At 37.0% G+C, this 16,432-nt stretch overlaps 1 protein-coding gene and 2 long non-coding RNA genes across 3 annotated transcripts; 1 reads left to right on the top strand and 2 right to left on the bottom strand.

The window, feature by feature from the left end:
* Positions 1-3,774: 3,774 nt before the first annotated feature.
* On the bottom strand, positions 3,775-4,875 carry LOC122138180 (cystatin). Its single transcript, XM_042729124.1, has 3 exons — positions 4,590-4,875; positions 4,013-4,123; positions 3,775-3,922 (listed from the first exon to the last, which is right to left on the bottom strand). Exons 1-3 carry the CDS (start codon positions 4,788-4,790, stop codon positions 3,845-3,847), a joined length of 390 nt encoding a protein of 129 aa, XP_042585058.1. The 5' UTR covers positions 4,791-4,875; the 3' UTR covers positions 3,775-3,844.
* A 3,353-nt stretch (positions 4,876-8,228) lies between these two features.
* LOC109103229 lies at positions 8,229-10,527 on the top strand. Its single transcript, XR_006155461.1, has 4 exons — positions 8,229-8,505; positions 9,162-9,254; positions 9,348-9,431; positions 10,306-10,527. It is a non-coding gene; the product is annotated as an uncharacterized LOC109103229 (long non-coding RNA).
* On the bottom strand, positions 10,314-11,793 carry LOC122138265. Its single transcript, XR_006155460.1, has 4 exons — positions 11,538-11,793; positions 10,789-10,881; positions 10,627-10,696; positions 10,314-10,454 (listed from the first exon to the last, which is right to left on the bottom strand). It is a non-coding gene; the product is annotated as an uncharacterized LOC122138265 (long non-coding RNA).
* Between the last annotated feature and the right edge of the window lie 4,639 nt (positions 11,794-16,432).

Here is a 16,432-nt window from a genome sequence, read left to right as displayed (position 1 = left end):
CAATATTCTAATTTTCTGAGATACTGAATTTGGGATTTTCCTTAGTTGTCAGTTATAATCATCAAAATGAAAAGAAATAAACATTTGAAATATATCAGTCTGTGTGTAATGAATGAATATAATAAACAAGTTTCACTTTTTGAATGAAATTAGTGAAATAAATCAAATTTTTGATGATATTCTAATTATATGACCAGCGCCTGTATATTTAATTTGAGTGATTCCTCTGCGTACCACTAGAAGGAGCCTGAGTAGCACTAGTGGTACTCGTACCACATTTTGAGAACCACCGCTTTAAACAATCTTAATTCATTTAAAGGGGGTTATATGATGTTGCTAAAAAGAACATTATTTGTGTATTTGGTGTAATGAAATGTGTTTGTGGTTTAAGGTAAAAACAAAACAAACAAAAAATCCTCATAAAGAACATTGTATCTCCTCTGTGCCCCGCCTTTCTGAAACGCATCGATTTTTACAAAGCTCATCGGTCTGAAAAGCGAGGTGTGCTCTGATTGGCCAGCTATCCAATGCGTTGTGATTGGCTGAATACCTCAAGCGTGTGACGGAAATATTACGCCCCTCACCATACTGTGATGATGTCTCCCAGCAGACCAGACTAAAACATTAAAATCCATTACAAATAACAAGTCATTTGTTGCATCCAGTGGGGACATAAATATTGGTTATAATGACTTTATTAATCGTTTAAATAATTGTAATTATTAAATGCTCGCATTTGTGATTTGAAAAACAAACAATAAGTTTACTCTACACTCCTTACAACTGTGTTTGAATCATCGGTGGCAAATTATTTAAATGTAAACATACTTACAGTCTGAGAGTCAGAACAGCGGGGCAGTGTAGTCTCTCCCAGGATCAGGAAACAGTCCTCCATAAAATGCGCTGCACACATCTGAATATTTGGGTCGAAGTGTTCTGGAACAGTGTTGTAAATACAACTTAACCACTGATTTCTAGTTGTGTCCTCTTTTGGAAGACCAAGTAGTTTCACTTTCACAACGAAACACACATGGTGGGCTCGAGTGAGCGGAGGCAGGCAGGACTCCCCTTCGCCAGATCTGCTTTCACTGTGGACGATCCACAAAGCCAAGTTGATGCATTTCCTCAGTGACCAGGTGGATGCCGGTCTTTTGAAAGACTGAATAGAATTTGCAAGTATGCAAATCTTCCCACATCGTGAGGTAGACATGTTGGGGCATGTTAGAACGATCCGTTTTAGTGGAGCGTGACTCTTAACTTTTATAAAGAAAATCTGTTTGGATTTAAAACTTTAGTTTTTGCAACTTTACAGGTCTTTTTTTATGCACAAAGAGTTTGTAACTCCTAAAAGAAAGGAAAAATTGAAATCGCATCATATGACCCTTTTAAATTGTTCCAATATTTGCGATTATATGACTTCAGAAAACACAAACAGAGAAGGTTATGTTTGAGACTATTATACGATTTAAAATAACACATCTAATGCGTAGCATTAACATCAGAACAATGTGAAAAATCTCTAAAATACAGACATCAACAAATTACCAGCAACCCACAACAACAGATGTCGCATGTAACTTTAGCATCTGTGATAAAGCAATACAAAGATACACAGGTATTTATCTTCTGCAGGTTACATGTCCTTTAACCCATTTATAAACTCTGGTAACGTTTACGGAGCCCCGCACATAACATGCAAGAAAAAATAAATTGTGCGCATGATTTACTACTTCGTTCCCTCAATGTACTAAAACGTGCACACGATTACTATTGCGTTCCCTCGATTTGCTAAATCGTGTGCACGGTTTAGCAAATCGAGGGAACGAATTAGTAAATTGTGCGCACAATTTATAAATCAAGTGAACGAAATAATAAATCGAGGGAACGCAATAGTAATCGTGTGAACGTTTTGGTACATTGAGGGAACTAATTAGTAAATCGTGCGCACGTTTTAGCCTACTATTTTTTTCCTGCATGACATGTGCGGGGCTCCGTAAACGTTATACTTTTTTTTTTGAAAGCTAAGATTTTCTTACCTGATTTTTACCTGAAACATACAGGTACATCTCAAAAAATTAGAATATCATGGAAAAGTTCTTTATTTTTTGTAATTTAATTCAAAAAAAGCAAACTTTCTTATATTCTAAATTCATTGCACACAAACTGAAATATTTCAAGAGTTTTGTTTTAATTCTGATGGTTACGACTTACAGCTTAGGAAAATTACAAATTCAGTATCCCAAAAAAATTAGAATATTTTCTCAAAGATCAATCACAATAAGATCTCCAAAGCTGGTTTAATTACGCACTCAATACTTGGTTGGGGCTCCTTTTGCACGAATTACTGCTTCAGTGCGGCGTGGTATGAAGGTGATCAGCCTGTGGCACTGCAGAGGCATTATTGAAGACCAGGTTGCTTTGATAGCGGCCTTCAGCTCCTCTGTATTGTTTGTCAGATGTTACTTATCTTCCTCTTCACAACACCCCATAGATTCTCTGTGAGGTTCAGGTCAGGTGAGTTGGCAGGCCAATCAAGCTCAGTAATATCATGGTGAGCAAACCACTTGGAAGTGGTTTTGGCACTGTGGGTAGGTGCTAAAGTCCTGCTGCAAAATGAAATCAGCAGCTGTGTCCCAAACTGAAGTGCATGGACTCTGAAGTGTGCATTTGAATTGCGATTGCATCACAGCCTAAGCTGTCCCAATGTCAATATGCGCCCACCAAAGACCGCAATCCAAGGCCAATTGGGTCACCGTGGCACAACGAAGGCTGATGTATTTTGAAAGCAACTTCAAATGCACCCTTTGTTTCCCATGCAAGATGAAATGAAAGACATTGAAAACTGAATAGACTAATTAAAGATAGTCTTCCTTCAGAAATAGTGACAAAGACACCTGCTTCTCATTTTGATTTTTAAACGTGCAGTATGTGCTCATGTTTATTCAACGAAGCCTTATGGAAAAATTGGTCAGTTTTGATATTGGGTGCGCCACAAATAAATGTATGGGAAACATCCCACAGCACAAACACATGAGCCCAACTTCATTCTACACATCACCTTAACCGCGTTTGTACTGTAGACTGCGCCATAGCCAGATTGATTAACAAATGGACCAGAAGTTAACTTCAGGCCAGGCGCGTGCGCCCAATGAAACCATCTATAGAAACAGCATTCTGAGACGTGCTCTCAGGACTGTGCATGCACACTGGCTGATCTAGCTTGAAAAATAAGACTTTAATAACGCTATTTGAGCAAAAGTAACATGACAGTTGTCAGATTTCAAATATGAAGTTCAATCGTAAGCTTAGTGAACGGTTTGAGAACTTGATGTTTCCCCATTCAAAGAGAGTAGTTGCACTTGCATGCCCAAGACACGCTTCAAAGATGGCCACCGAGTGACATGACTTGTCTTAAGACTTGGATGCTGTTAAAGACATTAAATTGATTCAACATACAGATCTTAAAATAAGTCAACGTTAACCAACGTGTTTAACCTTTTTCCTCCATTTAGCATTAAATATTTTCAACAGTTTCAATTGAAATTGAAAATTATTTTCATGTGTCATGTGCCAGCTGGGAGCACATAGACATTGTTCAATCATGCTTTAATAGTAAAGGGTATGCTAATATAGAAACATGTGTTGTCTCATTTAGAAACTTCTACAAACTATAGCTTTGTTTCCCAGATAATCGTCTCAAGCGTTCTTTTGTTGACAGGTTCTCAGGACAAAAGGTCTCCATTTTATCAAGAATAAAGACTTAGTTCACCATTGTTACCAACAGCAAGTACATTTTATTGCTGCTTGAATGTTAAAACACCCCAAACTGCACTCGTCACAAGCTCTACATGCAGGTGTTTTCAGTGACTTTCAAGGAGTTTAACCATGGCTGGCTCCAGACCGTTATTTTGCACTGAATGACCTTGAAGACAAAAGAAAAAAAAAAAAAAAAAAAACCTGAACATCGAGAAATGTAGACATAATCACAATATTGTAAAGTAGAGTGTCTTACCTGTGCAACATTGGGATTCTTCGGAACGGCACACATGGTCTTAACTCCACCCTTTTTGCAGCTGGTTATGTCCATCTTCACAGTGAAGATGTATTTCATGCCAGCAGCAACCTGGAGTGTCAACCAGAAACATGTTCAGACATAGTTGGGCCAACCCGGAGTTTATAAAAAAAAAAAAAAAAAAAAAAAAAAAAAGTCTGGAAAATGAAGTTATTCTTTAATTTAAGTTAGGGGCAGTCACCACTGTTAAAGTCATGCTGGAGAAAGCCCTCTCACTTTTCAAGGTTCAATATTTATTGAACAGGTGTAGCAAGTCACACGAACTTTACTCGCTTACTGTATATAAGATTTATGTAGCCTATAAATATCTTTCAAGTTGAGGCAAACAGTTCTATTGTTCTCTTTGTACAACTGGGAACAATTTTATGGTTCTGAGATTTCACAATTCTGAACAAATCTTTACGTCATCATTATTCAGTCATGACAGCGTTTTAGGAGGAACTTTATCACTGGGTTTGATTCAGCGACGTTCCCAGTTTAAACGATTACAAACCGAATAAACGTTTGAAGTACTTACTTGTTGTTGAACCTTGATGACTTTGGAAACTTTACGCACAAACGCATCGTTGCTTTGCCTGTTGTAATGGTCCACTGCGAAGCGTAACGCCTTCTGAACATCTTTATCGTTAATGTCTGCAGCTACAAGGCCTCCAGGAATCCCAGCGCTCTCCACGACCAAAGTCACGGCCAAAAACAACACAATCACCTTAAGATACATGCTTGAATGGGATTACTTAACTCGCACCGTCTTGATTCTTTCTTGTTCCTTGATATGTCGACAAGTAACTGCTAACAATTCTGCTTAATGAGATTATATATATACCTGCGTGTAGGGGCGTGGCGTTGTAGTTCTACCAATCAGATTCAAGGAGAGGCAGTGGGTTTGGACAAATTAATTAATGCTTTGTCTTTTTTTATTTAATTACAGCCCTTGTAAGGCGTGCACTGTGTTGGAACATTCTTTTTAGTCTTTCTCTTTGCACATTGCAATTAATTGACATTATTTTGCGGATAATTTTATTCTTATGTGTTATTCGGTGTGTCCTTGTATCTTACACCTTTAACCCTTGATTAATCAGGCAGGGTAAGGATAGTCAAATCTAGTATAAACCATCAAATACTCGCGGGTTGAAGTTTTTCAGAAGTGACGTAAAAGACTTTCTTGCTATGTTTGTTAGAGGATCAATTTGAAGTTATGAAATCAATCGTAACAACAAAATATATCATTTTAATTGTTGCAATAAAAATCAGTTAATACAAACATTCTGTTATGAAACTCTAGACAGCAATATTGGAGGTCTGTCAAGTGCTCCTCGTTAGGGTATCAGGTGTCCTTCAAGCTGAATGCAGGCAGCATATGAAGAGTGATTTACTCCTCAGACCTTTTATACTACTTTTTGGGTAATTTCAATTATGTATCAATGTCTGTAACTCATGATGGATGTTCTTCATCTGTCTGTTACATTGCTGTCTGCGTCTAGCACTCTTCCTCTTCTTTATCGTAGTCTTCGCTTGGCTCACCTCCGCTTGATGTTGAAACACGCTCTCTTCACTCCTGTGTACCCTCTTGTGTACTTTTGTGGTTGATTGTATAGCATCAAACTCATAAGCCTAATTTCACAACTGTTGCTTATTAGAACCTAGTTTGTATTCAGATCAACACTCTACATTTATAAAGTTTAAAAATCAAAGGACTGGCAGCAATGGCTTTACAATCAACTTCAATAAACTACCAAATGCTCAATTTTGTAAAAGTTTTATTTTGGAAACATACTGTATAAAACAGATGAAAATGACCCCAAACTTAACTTGCAGTGTTTGTGCTAAGATGTATTGTTAAAAACCTGTAGAAGAAAAACCCAAATACAAACATTTAAAGTCTCAAAAAAAAAAAATGTGTCGATGGTAAAGAGGTATAGGAGCATGTAACCACCTTGATTTTTTGATTTGATCGTCTTGATTTTTGTCGACAGCCAGAGGTGGCACTAAATTTTACGTCTTAATTCTTTACACCATTGAATGAAAAACATTTAATATTTCAAGTAGAAATGTTTCTTCAAATTCTGATAAAATGTTAGAACCAACAGCCTTGTATATATCGTGGTTGTGCTTCGGGTGATTCTTGAAAGAGTCCCAGCTCTAGGTCCTTTCTGATGCCGTCCCCTCCTTTCTCTCCCACTTGTGCACATTCTGTACTGTCCTGTATTAAAAAATAAATAAAACCACTAAAAATAAATAGCCAAAATATCAACTTTGATATTGTGAAATATCTTTAACTGAAAGCAAAACAAATCACATACAATATTTTCACTTTACAGTTCAATAACAGTGGGGTTGGAAACACAATGTATTCAGATGAAAGTTTACAATATTAAATTCACAAGCAGTTTTCAGAGCCCCCGGTTACACAGTTTTAATCAGAATCCTAACTATAGTGTATTTAGTAAAACAAATCAAATCAAATTAAGTAATTTTTTATTAAATTAAGTGAAATCAAAACCTATCACAAAAAGGTCAATGAATCTCTACCAGAAGTGACAGTGCAATGTAGCTAATAAACAATTCCTTGCCGATTTGCCAATAATAAGCTGGATCCTTGATGACTGTACAAGGGGAAGGAAGAAATGGTTTACTGAAGTTCTTAAAAAGCAGGATTTCTTTTTATACCATTCCTTTAAACCAGTGGTTCTCGAACTTTTTATACCAAGCACCAACTTCTGAAAATATTTGGCTCTCCAAGCAGCACCATAATGACCAACAATTTCAGTAGCGTAGTAGGCCTAACTATTCAGCTACAGCTCTGCACAGCTCAGAAACGAGGCAGTTTTATTCCTAATAAGAATATTTGTTGTCAGCCACTTTAACATTGTGAATACACAGTTTGAACATGAACACTCCACTGTGCTTACATACAGGTAAATAAAAAAAGAGAAAAACTTGATGACATTAAAGTGTTGTACCAAAAGTTAAATAAAAACGGTACTGTACTTAAATGTAAAACGTTTATATTTAATTTAGTGATTCCTCTGCGTACCACTAGAAGGAGCCTGAGTAGCACTAGTGGTACTCGTACCACATTTTGAGAACCCAGGGGGGCAGGGTTTCATATTTTATTGAAGCATCCCTGGGCGCCGCCATTGGCTAGCGGACCCCCACCTGCTGTTAGCATTCCATTGACTCCCATTCATTTTGGCGTCACTTTGACAGCTAATAACTTTAAATCTGAGGCGTTTAAAGACTCCATTTGTCCATTCATTATTTCTAAAGAAACACGAAAATGTATAAAAGACCCCATTACCTTGTATCTTACGTTATGGCCCCGTAGAAGCAGTTTTTGTAAAAATAGGCTAACGATTGCGTCATAACCTGCGACTCTCTGTCGCACAGTAGAGAAATTACCGTATGGACAGGAGGAGAAGCTCGCAGGCAATTTTTTACTTTCTATGAGGCTATCGGGGGGACGTGGAGGCATGAAGTCAAGGGAGAAACCCATAGAGAGTCCAGAAAAGACACGGAACAAAATTATTCAACAACGTCTGCAAGATTTGGTGGGTGATTCAGATTTCTCTTGGCACAGCGATTAGAAGACTTACAATTGTCAGACAGGTTGCTCATGTGACATTTACGTCATCAAGCTCAGTTTGAGTCTGCGCAGTACGCTCGACCCCCAGGAAGTGCGTGCTTCTAATTGACTTCACTTGTCTCCGTTGAATCCATCGGGGTCGCTGTGTCCATTTCTTTTACTGTCTGTGTTGAGAACCACTGCTTTAAACAATCTTAATTCATTTAAAGGGGTCATATGATGTTGCTAAAAAAAATAGCATTATTTCTGTTATTTTGTGTTAATGAAATGTGTTTGTGGTTTAAGGTAAAAAAATAAAATAAAATCCTCATAAAGAACATTGTTTCTCCTCTATGTCCCGCCTGAAACACGTCGATTTTTACAAAGCTAATCGTTCTGAAAAGCTATGGAATGATTTTTGTGTCTTTATTATTCAATCAAACATTCTGTGTTTGAAAGTAAAACTAATTATTTTGTAATTTTTAAAAATAAAAGATTGCAAAAAAAAGTCCTCTTAAGGCTCAAAAATAAAGAAATTCATATAAATCTTTGAAAATCTTTATTTTTCTTCATGCACTCCAATATTTTTTATAGCGAAACCACAAATGTTGCTCTTTTCTGCCGTCTTTTTTTTTTGCGGTTCTAAAACTTTTTTTTGCGAGTTGAAAAGTTTTGCTTGCGAGTTAAGCTGTCTCTCAGTGGGCAGTCTCTACCCACCAGGATGAAAGGCCTTTTCCTATTGGTCACTCTCGATTGAAGTCACAGGTTGACCACGCCCACTCAGTTTACCCGGAATCCGCTGCACTGCCGCCGCAGTCTGACAGAAGAGCGAGCGAGGGTGCATCATGACGAGCAACAGGTCGTGTACTGGGTAAGATAACTAACTTAACATCTTAAACTCAGTGACAAGTCAACTTAATTATTATCTCCTCTCATGCTCTACCATCTAAATACGTAAGATTTGATTAGCCAACAGTATAGCTAGCTGCCAGAGCCCCCAATAGTAAAGCGTCAGGCCAATATTTTCAGAGATTATAGATTATTATAGCTTCAGTGAAGTAAGGTAAGTAACGCACATCAAATAACTAGCTCATTTGGCGGGTTATGATTAATCAATTATGACCGTATGCACACTCAAGTCTATTCGCGGCACCCCACAACTGTAGTATGCCATTTAGTTTTCTAAAATACAACGATTTGGGACTGATGTCTGTACATTCTGACTTCACCCTAGTCTACAGAGCTGTGTATTGTGCATTTTAATAACAGGTTTGTTTTGTACTATCTTTAAGACCTGTGCAGTGACAATTGCCAAACTTATTACTTCAGTAGTAAGGACTGATATTCAGGACTTGTCAGCCAGTACAATTGTAGCCTTGCAAAGACTTTGCTTTGAAGACCTTTTAATGAACTAACTTCCACATTTCAATATGCCCCTGACTTCTAAGGGGTGTTTATATTTGTGACTACTTCAAAAAGCCTAGATTTCTATCAGTAGAACATCACATTTTTCTTTTCTGTTTGCAGGAAGATTTGGTGTTGATGGAGGGGGCAACATCTTCAAGGCAAAACCTTAGACCTGATGCAACATCATCCAGTGTCAAAATCACCCTTTAGGAGGTACACAAGCAAAAGCTAAATTGAACATCGCCAATTATCAATTCCTATTTTACAAAAATTTGTCCTGCATACATTTTTATCTTTAATGTGTAGGCACTTGAAGACCAGTGCCCAATATGCACAGGAACATTTCCAGTGTCAGAAGTAGACCTGCCATGCCAGCTTTTGTGGAGACAGGTAAATGGTAATAGGGACTCACATTGAAGCTTAAAAACACCTAAAAGGTGCTCTGATTTGGATCATACCTCACGGTAACCTACCTTTGTTCATTACATTCGTTCAAAACAGTACATTGCAAATGTCATAAAAAATCAAAATGTATATATACATATATACACACACACAGTTGTTTGGAACCATTACGTTTTTTTAAATGTTTTTTGACAATGTTTTCTGCTTATCAAAGCTGCATTAATTTGATCAAATATACAGTAAAACAGTATTATTGTGAAATATTGTTACCATTACTGTTTTTCTATTTGAATACATGTTAAAAATGTAACTTATTCCTGTGATCAAAGCTGAATTTTCAGCATCATTACTCCAGTCTTCAATGTCACATGATCATTCAGAAGGCATTCTAATATGCTGATTTGTTGCTCAAAAAATATTTATTATTGTCAATGTTGAATTTTTTTTGGGGGGGATTCTTTGATGAATAGAAATTTATCTGAAGTAAAAACTGTTTATAACATTATAAATGTCTTTACTTTTTATTTTGTACAGCATTTATTTGCTTTTGAAGATTCTTTTATAATTAGAATGTTCCCCCCTCAAAAAAAAAAGGCTTACCTACCCCAAACATTTGAACAGTAGTGTATATTATTTCAGATAAATGATGCTCGTTTGAACTTTCTATTCATCAAAGAATCCTGAAAAAAATTGTACACAACTGTTTTCAACATCAATAATAATGTTTGTTGATCAAAAAAAAAAAAAGAAAAAAGCATATTGTTATATTGTGACACTTAAGACTGGAGTAATGATGCTGAAAATTTAGCTTTATTGTTTTTATATACATGTATGTGATTTTATTTATTTATTTTTACAGTGAGGAGGATGTGATTCGTCATGCAGCAGCACAGATAAACACCACAAAGACATCTGAAGTCTGTCACGAGATAACACGTCTGAAGTTGTGGAAACATAAAAAACCAGGAATTCCAGTCAATCCCCTGAAAATCACCTTCCTTGGAGAGCCTGTAAAAATAAATAAATAAAATTATATGTATATAAAGCTAAAAACAATAAAGCAAAATGTACAGCTCCATTACTCCAGTCTTAAGTGTCCCTTTTAGATGTTTTGTAAGTTTTTTTTTTTTTTTTTTGAAAGGTGTTTTTAAGCTTCAATGTGAGTCCCTATTACCATTACCTGTCTCCACAAAAGCTGGCATGGCAGGTCTAAATGTTCCTGTGCATATTGGGCACTGGTCTTCAAGTGCCTACACATTAAAGATAAAAATGTATGCAGGACAAATTTTGTAAAATAGGAATTGATAATTGGCGATGTTCAATTTAGCTTTTGCTTGTGTACCTCCTAAAGGGTGATTTTGACACTGGATGATGTTGCATCAGGTCTAAGGTTTTGCCTTGAAGATGTTGCCTCCTCCATCAACACCAAATCTTCCTGCAAACAGAAAAGAAAAATGTGATGTTCTACTGATAGAAATCTAGGCTTTTTGGAGTGGTCACAAATATAAACACCCCTTAGAAGTCAGGGGCATATTGAAATGTGGAAGTTAGTTCATTAAAAGGTCTTCAAAGCAAATTCTTTGCAAGGCTACAGTGGTACTGGCTGACAAGTCCTGAATATCAGTCCTTGCTATTGAAGTAATAAGTTTGGCATTTGTCATTGCACAGGTCTTAAAGATAGTACAAAACAAACCTGTTATTAAAATGCACAATACACAGCTCTGTAGACTAGGGTGAAGTCAGAATGTACAGACATCAGTCCCAAATCGTTGTATTTTAGAAAACTGAATGGCAGACTACAGTTGTGGGGTGCCGCGAATAGACTTGAGTGTGCATACGGTCATAATTGATGAATCATAACCCGCCAAATGAGCTAGTTATTTGATGTGCGTTACTTACCTTACTTCACTGAAGCTATGATAATCTATAATCTCTGAAAATATTGGCCTGACGCTTTACTATTGGGGGCTCTGGCAGCTAGCTATACTGTTGGCTAATCAAATCTTACGTATTTAGATGGGAGAGCATGAGATGAGATAATAATTAAGTTGACTTGTCACTGAGTTTAAGATGTTAAGTTAGTTATCTTACCCAGTACACGACCTGTTGCTCGTCATGATGCACCCTCGCTCGCTCTTCTGTCAGACTGCGGCGGCAGTGCAGCGGATTCCGGGGAAACTGAGTGGGCGTGGTCAACCTGTGACTTCAATCGAGAGTGACCAATAGGAAAAGGCCTTTCATCCTGGTGGGTAGAGACTGCCCACTGAGAGACAGCTTAACTCGCAAGCAAAACTTTTCAACTCGCAAATAAAAGTTTTAGACCCGCAAAAAAAATACGGCAGAAAAGAGCAACATTTGTGGTTTCGCTATAAAAAATATTGGAGTGCATAAAGAAAAATAAAGATTTTCAAAGATTTATATGCGCTGCAAATAATTTTGTTATGAATTTCTTCATTTTTGAGCCTTAAGAGGACTTTTTTTGCAATCTTTTATTTTTTAATTACAAAATAATTAGCTTTACTTTCAAACACAGAATGTTTGATTGAATAATAAAGACACAAAAATCATTCCATAAAAAGCGAGGTGTGCTCTGATTGGCCAGCTATCCAGTGCGTTGTGATTGGCTGAATACCTCAAGTGTGTTGATGGAAATGTTTCGCCCCTCACCATACTGTGATGACGTCTCCCAGCAGACCAGGGGCACGTTCAAGCTCACACCGGTGCGCAACGTTTTGCTACGTTTTCCGGGTTGAACGACACGTTTCCTGGAAACGGTGTGCAACGGGTTTGAGATGCGTTTTCTCTTGTTTGGTGGGTGTGTCAGAAATGTCGGGCCAATCAGCGGCAGCATGTATATAAACCACGCAGTATTAAAGAGACACCTAGCACAATGGGTCCTAGTAAAGTAGTTTACAAATGTGACCGCTGCAGCTCGGTATATGCAACAATTGAAGACATTAGAAGACATGTTTGCCGTAAGAGTTTTATAGTAAAACATAGCATATCACCATGATGATGTAGTTGTTTATATTTTTAACTTCATTGCAAGGCAAGTTTATTTATATACCAAATTTCATACGCAGTGGTAATGAAGTGCTTTACAAAAAATGTGAATGATAATTAATACAAGGTATTTAAAAATTAAGAACTAGAAATAAAATAATTTAAATTAGAATTGATTAGCTACCAGGAGATAAAATAGATGTGTTTTCAGTCAGAATTTGGTAAGATGTTCTCTTTCATTCTGGACGGCAAGGGCAGTGACTGTAACATCGAGCGGTACTTTGCAGTATTAAACAAGTATTTATATCAATATCATCAGGCTCCGAAAATTCTTCAAAAAGAACACAGAGAATGGCCTTCTCAGCTGCCATAGTTGCAACGCTTGCGTCATCACAACAGGGTGTTCAACACGCCACCGTTTCCGTTTAAAAAACGTTTTGCAACGTTTTGTCGGGGCTGAACGCAGCCCAGACAAAAACATTAAATCCATTACAAACAAGCCATTTGTTGCATGCAGTACATACATACTGATTAAAATAATATTAATTGATTATTTAAATAACTGAAATTATTAAATGTCCACAACTCTGTATTTGTGAGTGGAAAAACAAACAAGCAGTCTGCTCTTCACTCCATAAAACTCTGTTTGAATCATAAGTGGCAAATTATTTAAATGTAAACATGCTTACAGTCTGTGAGTCAGAGAGGCATTGTCCTCCATAAAATGCGCTGCACACATTTGAATATTTGGGTCGAGATGTTCTGGAATACAACTTAACCACTGATTTCTAGTTGCGTCCCCTTTAGAAAGACCAAACAAAGTAGTTTCTCTTTCACAACGAAACACAGCTTCTCCACAACATTGCGAGAATAAAAGTTGCACTTTCTATTTTTGCGTGAACATTTGGGTGGTGTTATGCAAATCTTCCCACATACTGACATAGATATGTGGAGGCGTGTTAGAACGAGCCGTTTTAGGAGGGCGTGTGGTTGACTCTTAACTTTTATAAAGAATATCTCTTTGGATTTGAGACTTTAGTCTTTGCAACTTTACAGATCTTCTTCATGCACCAAGAGTTTTTAATTTTATAAAGAATATGTAAAAATTTAAATCCCATCATATGACCCCTTTAAGCTTTTAAACCTACTTTAAACTTCAAACTATGTATTTGAGACTGAAAACCATCAAACTTAAAACTATTTAAACTTCTTAAACTTTTTAATCTTTTCAAACTTGTTCAAACTTTCTGGTCCGGCTTTCTCAAGCCAACTTAAAGTTTGTCTTGACAAACTTTTTTATCTATTTTTACCATTAAAGTGTCTATCAGATGCACATAGAATCTCAGCAGAAATAATCGGTCATCCAGGTACTTTTCACAAGTTTTTTTTTAAATACAATAAATTCAGACACTATTTTCATGTACTGTTTTTTCGCCTACTTTATAGTACGGAAGTAGGCATATTGGGATGCAGCGATGGTGTCAGTTTAAAAAAAATGTGCAAACACAGCCCATAGTGAAAAAGACTGAACATCAGATGTTTCACTTTGGGATCGTCCAACGCTACAGATTTGGCTGCTTGTGCGGCCACAGGTTGCCGACTGCACATGGATCACCCCAGAGTCTGAATAAAAGAAAAGCATCATTACATCATGGACTACTTTGTATATAATACAATAAATAATCGTGTGACAGTACAACAGCTTATCACAACTGAGATGCTGGACAAACCCATCACATGTTATTACAGTCTCTGAAAAGATGAGATTCCAGCTTCAGAGTTTCATTTGTCATTGGTTACAAGGTGAGTGTGAGCAAAAGTCATCAAACTTCAAGCAGAACCGAATGGGTGTTTGTATGTATTGAGTTACCTCATGGCAATTTAAGCTTTATGACATCACATAACATTATTAACGTGGGAGGATCCAAAAGATGCTGAGGATGCTAAACTCCAGCCCTTTGTTTACGCTTTTATATGTAGGGTTTAAGTCTTAAAGACAGATTTGTTTCATTTATTTATAATTAAAAACAGAGAATCTATATTATGATATAAGAGAAAGTTTTGTGTGAGGGATAGGTTTATGTGTAGGGTTCGGATAAATTGACTGAAAATGCAGTTTGTACAGTAGAAAAATCATTGCGGCTATGGAATGTCCCCATAATGATATGAATACCAATGTGTGTGTGTGTTTGTTTAATTCAGGTAGGTTTTTGGTTCAAGTATTCTATAGGGTTAAAACTTAGCCTAATGTCGAGTAAATGGGCACTAATTAATACAAAGAAACTATCTAGTAGCCTACTATCTGAAGCGTTGTACTATTAAAAATGATTTAAAACGTAACTCCACGTATCCACCCATCCCTGACAGATGAGCGCCACCATGATGGATAACTTCCGTTAGGATGCCATCGTGTTGCGGTCTCCGTAGAAATCAATGATGGAATTAATATATTATTATTTTTTTTATTATTACCTTAAATAAACTTAATTTCCTGTAAAGTATCCTTTATAGGTAATTTTGCGCACCATCAAATCTGTCTGCCACTTTATGCCTTGCATAACGACAAGAAAAAACTAGCATGGCTTGCAGCTCCTAAGTTAAAATACTGCATGTGAAATAATAAAACAGTGTGCTAAATGATGTATGCTCTTATTTTGTGGACACAGTCCTCAGAACGGCGCCCCTATCGGTGAGGTGTTTTCAATGCAACTAACCTCCGGCTGTTTCATTAAACTGCGACAGAATTACTAAAAAAAGACGGCCATTGTGACACTCTAAAGTGAAAATACGGCCCCATAAACTTTTTAAATATATTTATTATTATTATAATTAATAGCTTTTCATAGGTTTAGCATTATATTATCAGCTCGGAAATTAGATTAGGAATTTGACTAAAAATCTTTATACACCCTGCGTTACATTCGGAAAGGCTCATCCCTATGCCCTGATCCCTTCAAAGGGTTTATACTTCGGAGTGAGCGCGTCAAAGATTTGAAGGGTGTAGGGGACCAAACAACTGTTTCTTAAAGTGCCCTTCTGCGTCACCATCACGTGCCCACACGGAGGAGCTGTCATCATGCAAGCAATCTGCGCAAAGGATCACGGGAGCCCGAAGTGTCCATCAGTTGTACCCTTCAAAATCCTTAATTCCGAAAGGTCCTTTGAAGTGCCCAGTTTTGAGCACTTCGGTTTGGAACGACCCTTCAATATGATTGTTTTCACTCCGAAGTGCCCTTCAGAGGGCAATATATTCCATTTGGAATGCACCGAGTCTGTGCTAAAAACACCAGAGACCGGAAATGAAAAGCATTTCAGCACGAGTCGGGCGGGACTTCCACGTTCCGGGATAAGGTGGATAATAACGAAATATTAACAGTTAACTTAAGGTGTTTGATGAGTAAACACGTACTCTAATGAGGTGATGATCTGATTCAGGCATTTATATACATAACATTTCTACATAACTTTTAGTAAATGAGGGAAAAAAAGTTAAGATCAAGGATAAATCTGCGTCTTTATTTCTCTGTATGTACTTGTACACCAGATCAACCAAAACAACACCGAAAGATAAAATAGTGAAATAAACCCTCATTCACCTTTTCTTTACCAATTCTAAGATTAAATCAAATTAACTTACAGGCAAGAAGATACCAAGATCAAACATGTTGCCGATAAAAGGGGAAATGCGTACTAATGTTGATATCGGTTGAGTGGATCTATTTATAGGCTACATTTTGTTCCAACGTCATGGCCAATTAATGTCCGCTGGGTCAGACCAAGTGATTGCCATGCATCCAATGCAATAGATCCAATGCAGTTTGTAATTCAAGTGGATCAAAACCTACATCACAATATGTAAGACTTTTGCATTAAAACATAAAAAAAACACTAAAACTATTTTATATATTTTATTGACTTCTGTAGGCTACTTACATCATCCCAATACAGGTCCAGAGAAATCAGCAATTTGAAATGGTCCGTGT

The sequence above is a fragment of the Cyprinus carpio genome, chromosome B8, assembly GCF_018340385.1.
Source record: "Cyprinus carpio isolate SPL01 chromosome B8, ASM1834038v1, whole genome shotgun sequence".
Classification (NCBI taxonomy): domain Eukaryota; kingdom Metazoa; phylum Chordata; class Actinopteri; order Cypriniformes; family Cyprinidae; genus Cyprinus; species Cyprinus carpio.
The sequence above is the reverse complement of the archived record's forward strand: the minus strand, read 5'-3'. Positions and strand labels throughout refer to the sequence as shown.

Bases quoted from the DNA above. Each gene is read 5' to 3' on its own strand.
- LOC122138180 (XM_042729124.1), bottom strand. From the start codon at position 4,790: ATGTATCTTAAGGTGATTGTGTTGTTTTTGGCCGTGACTTTGGTCGTG. The intron at 4,124-4,589 runs GTAAGTACTTCA...TTGACACTCCAG, and splicing joins TCATCAAGGTTCAACAACAA to GTTGCTGCTGGCATGAAATA. The intron at 3,923-4,012 runs GTAAGACACTCT...TTTGTCTTCAAG, and splicing joins AGAATCCCAATGTTGCACAG to GTCATTCAGTGCAAAATAAC.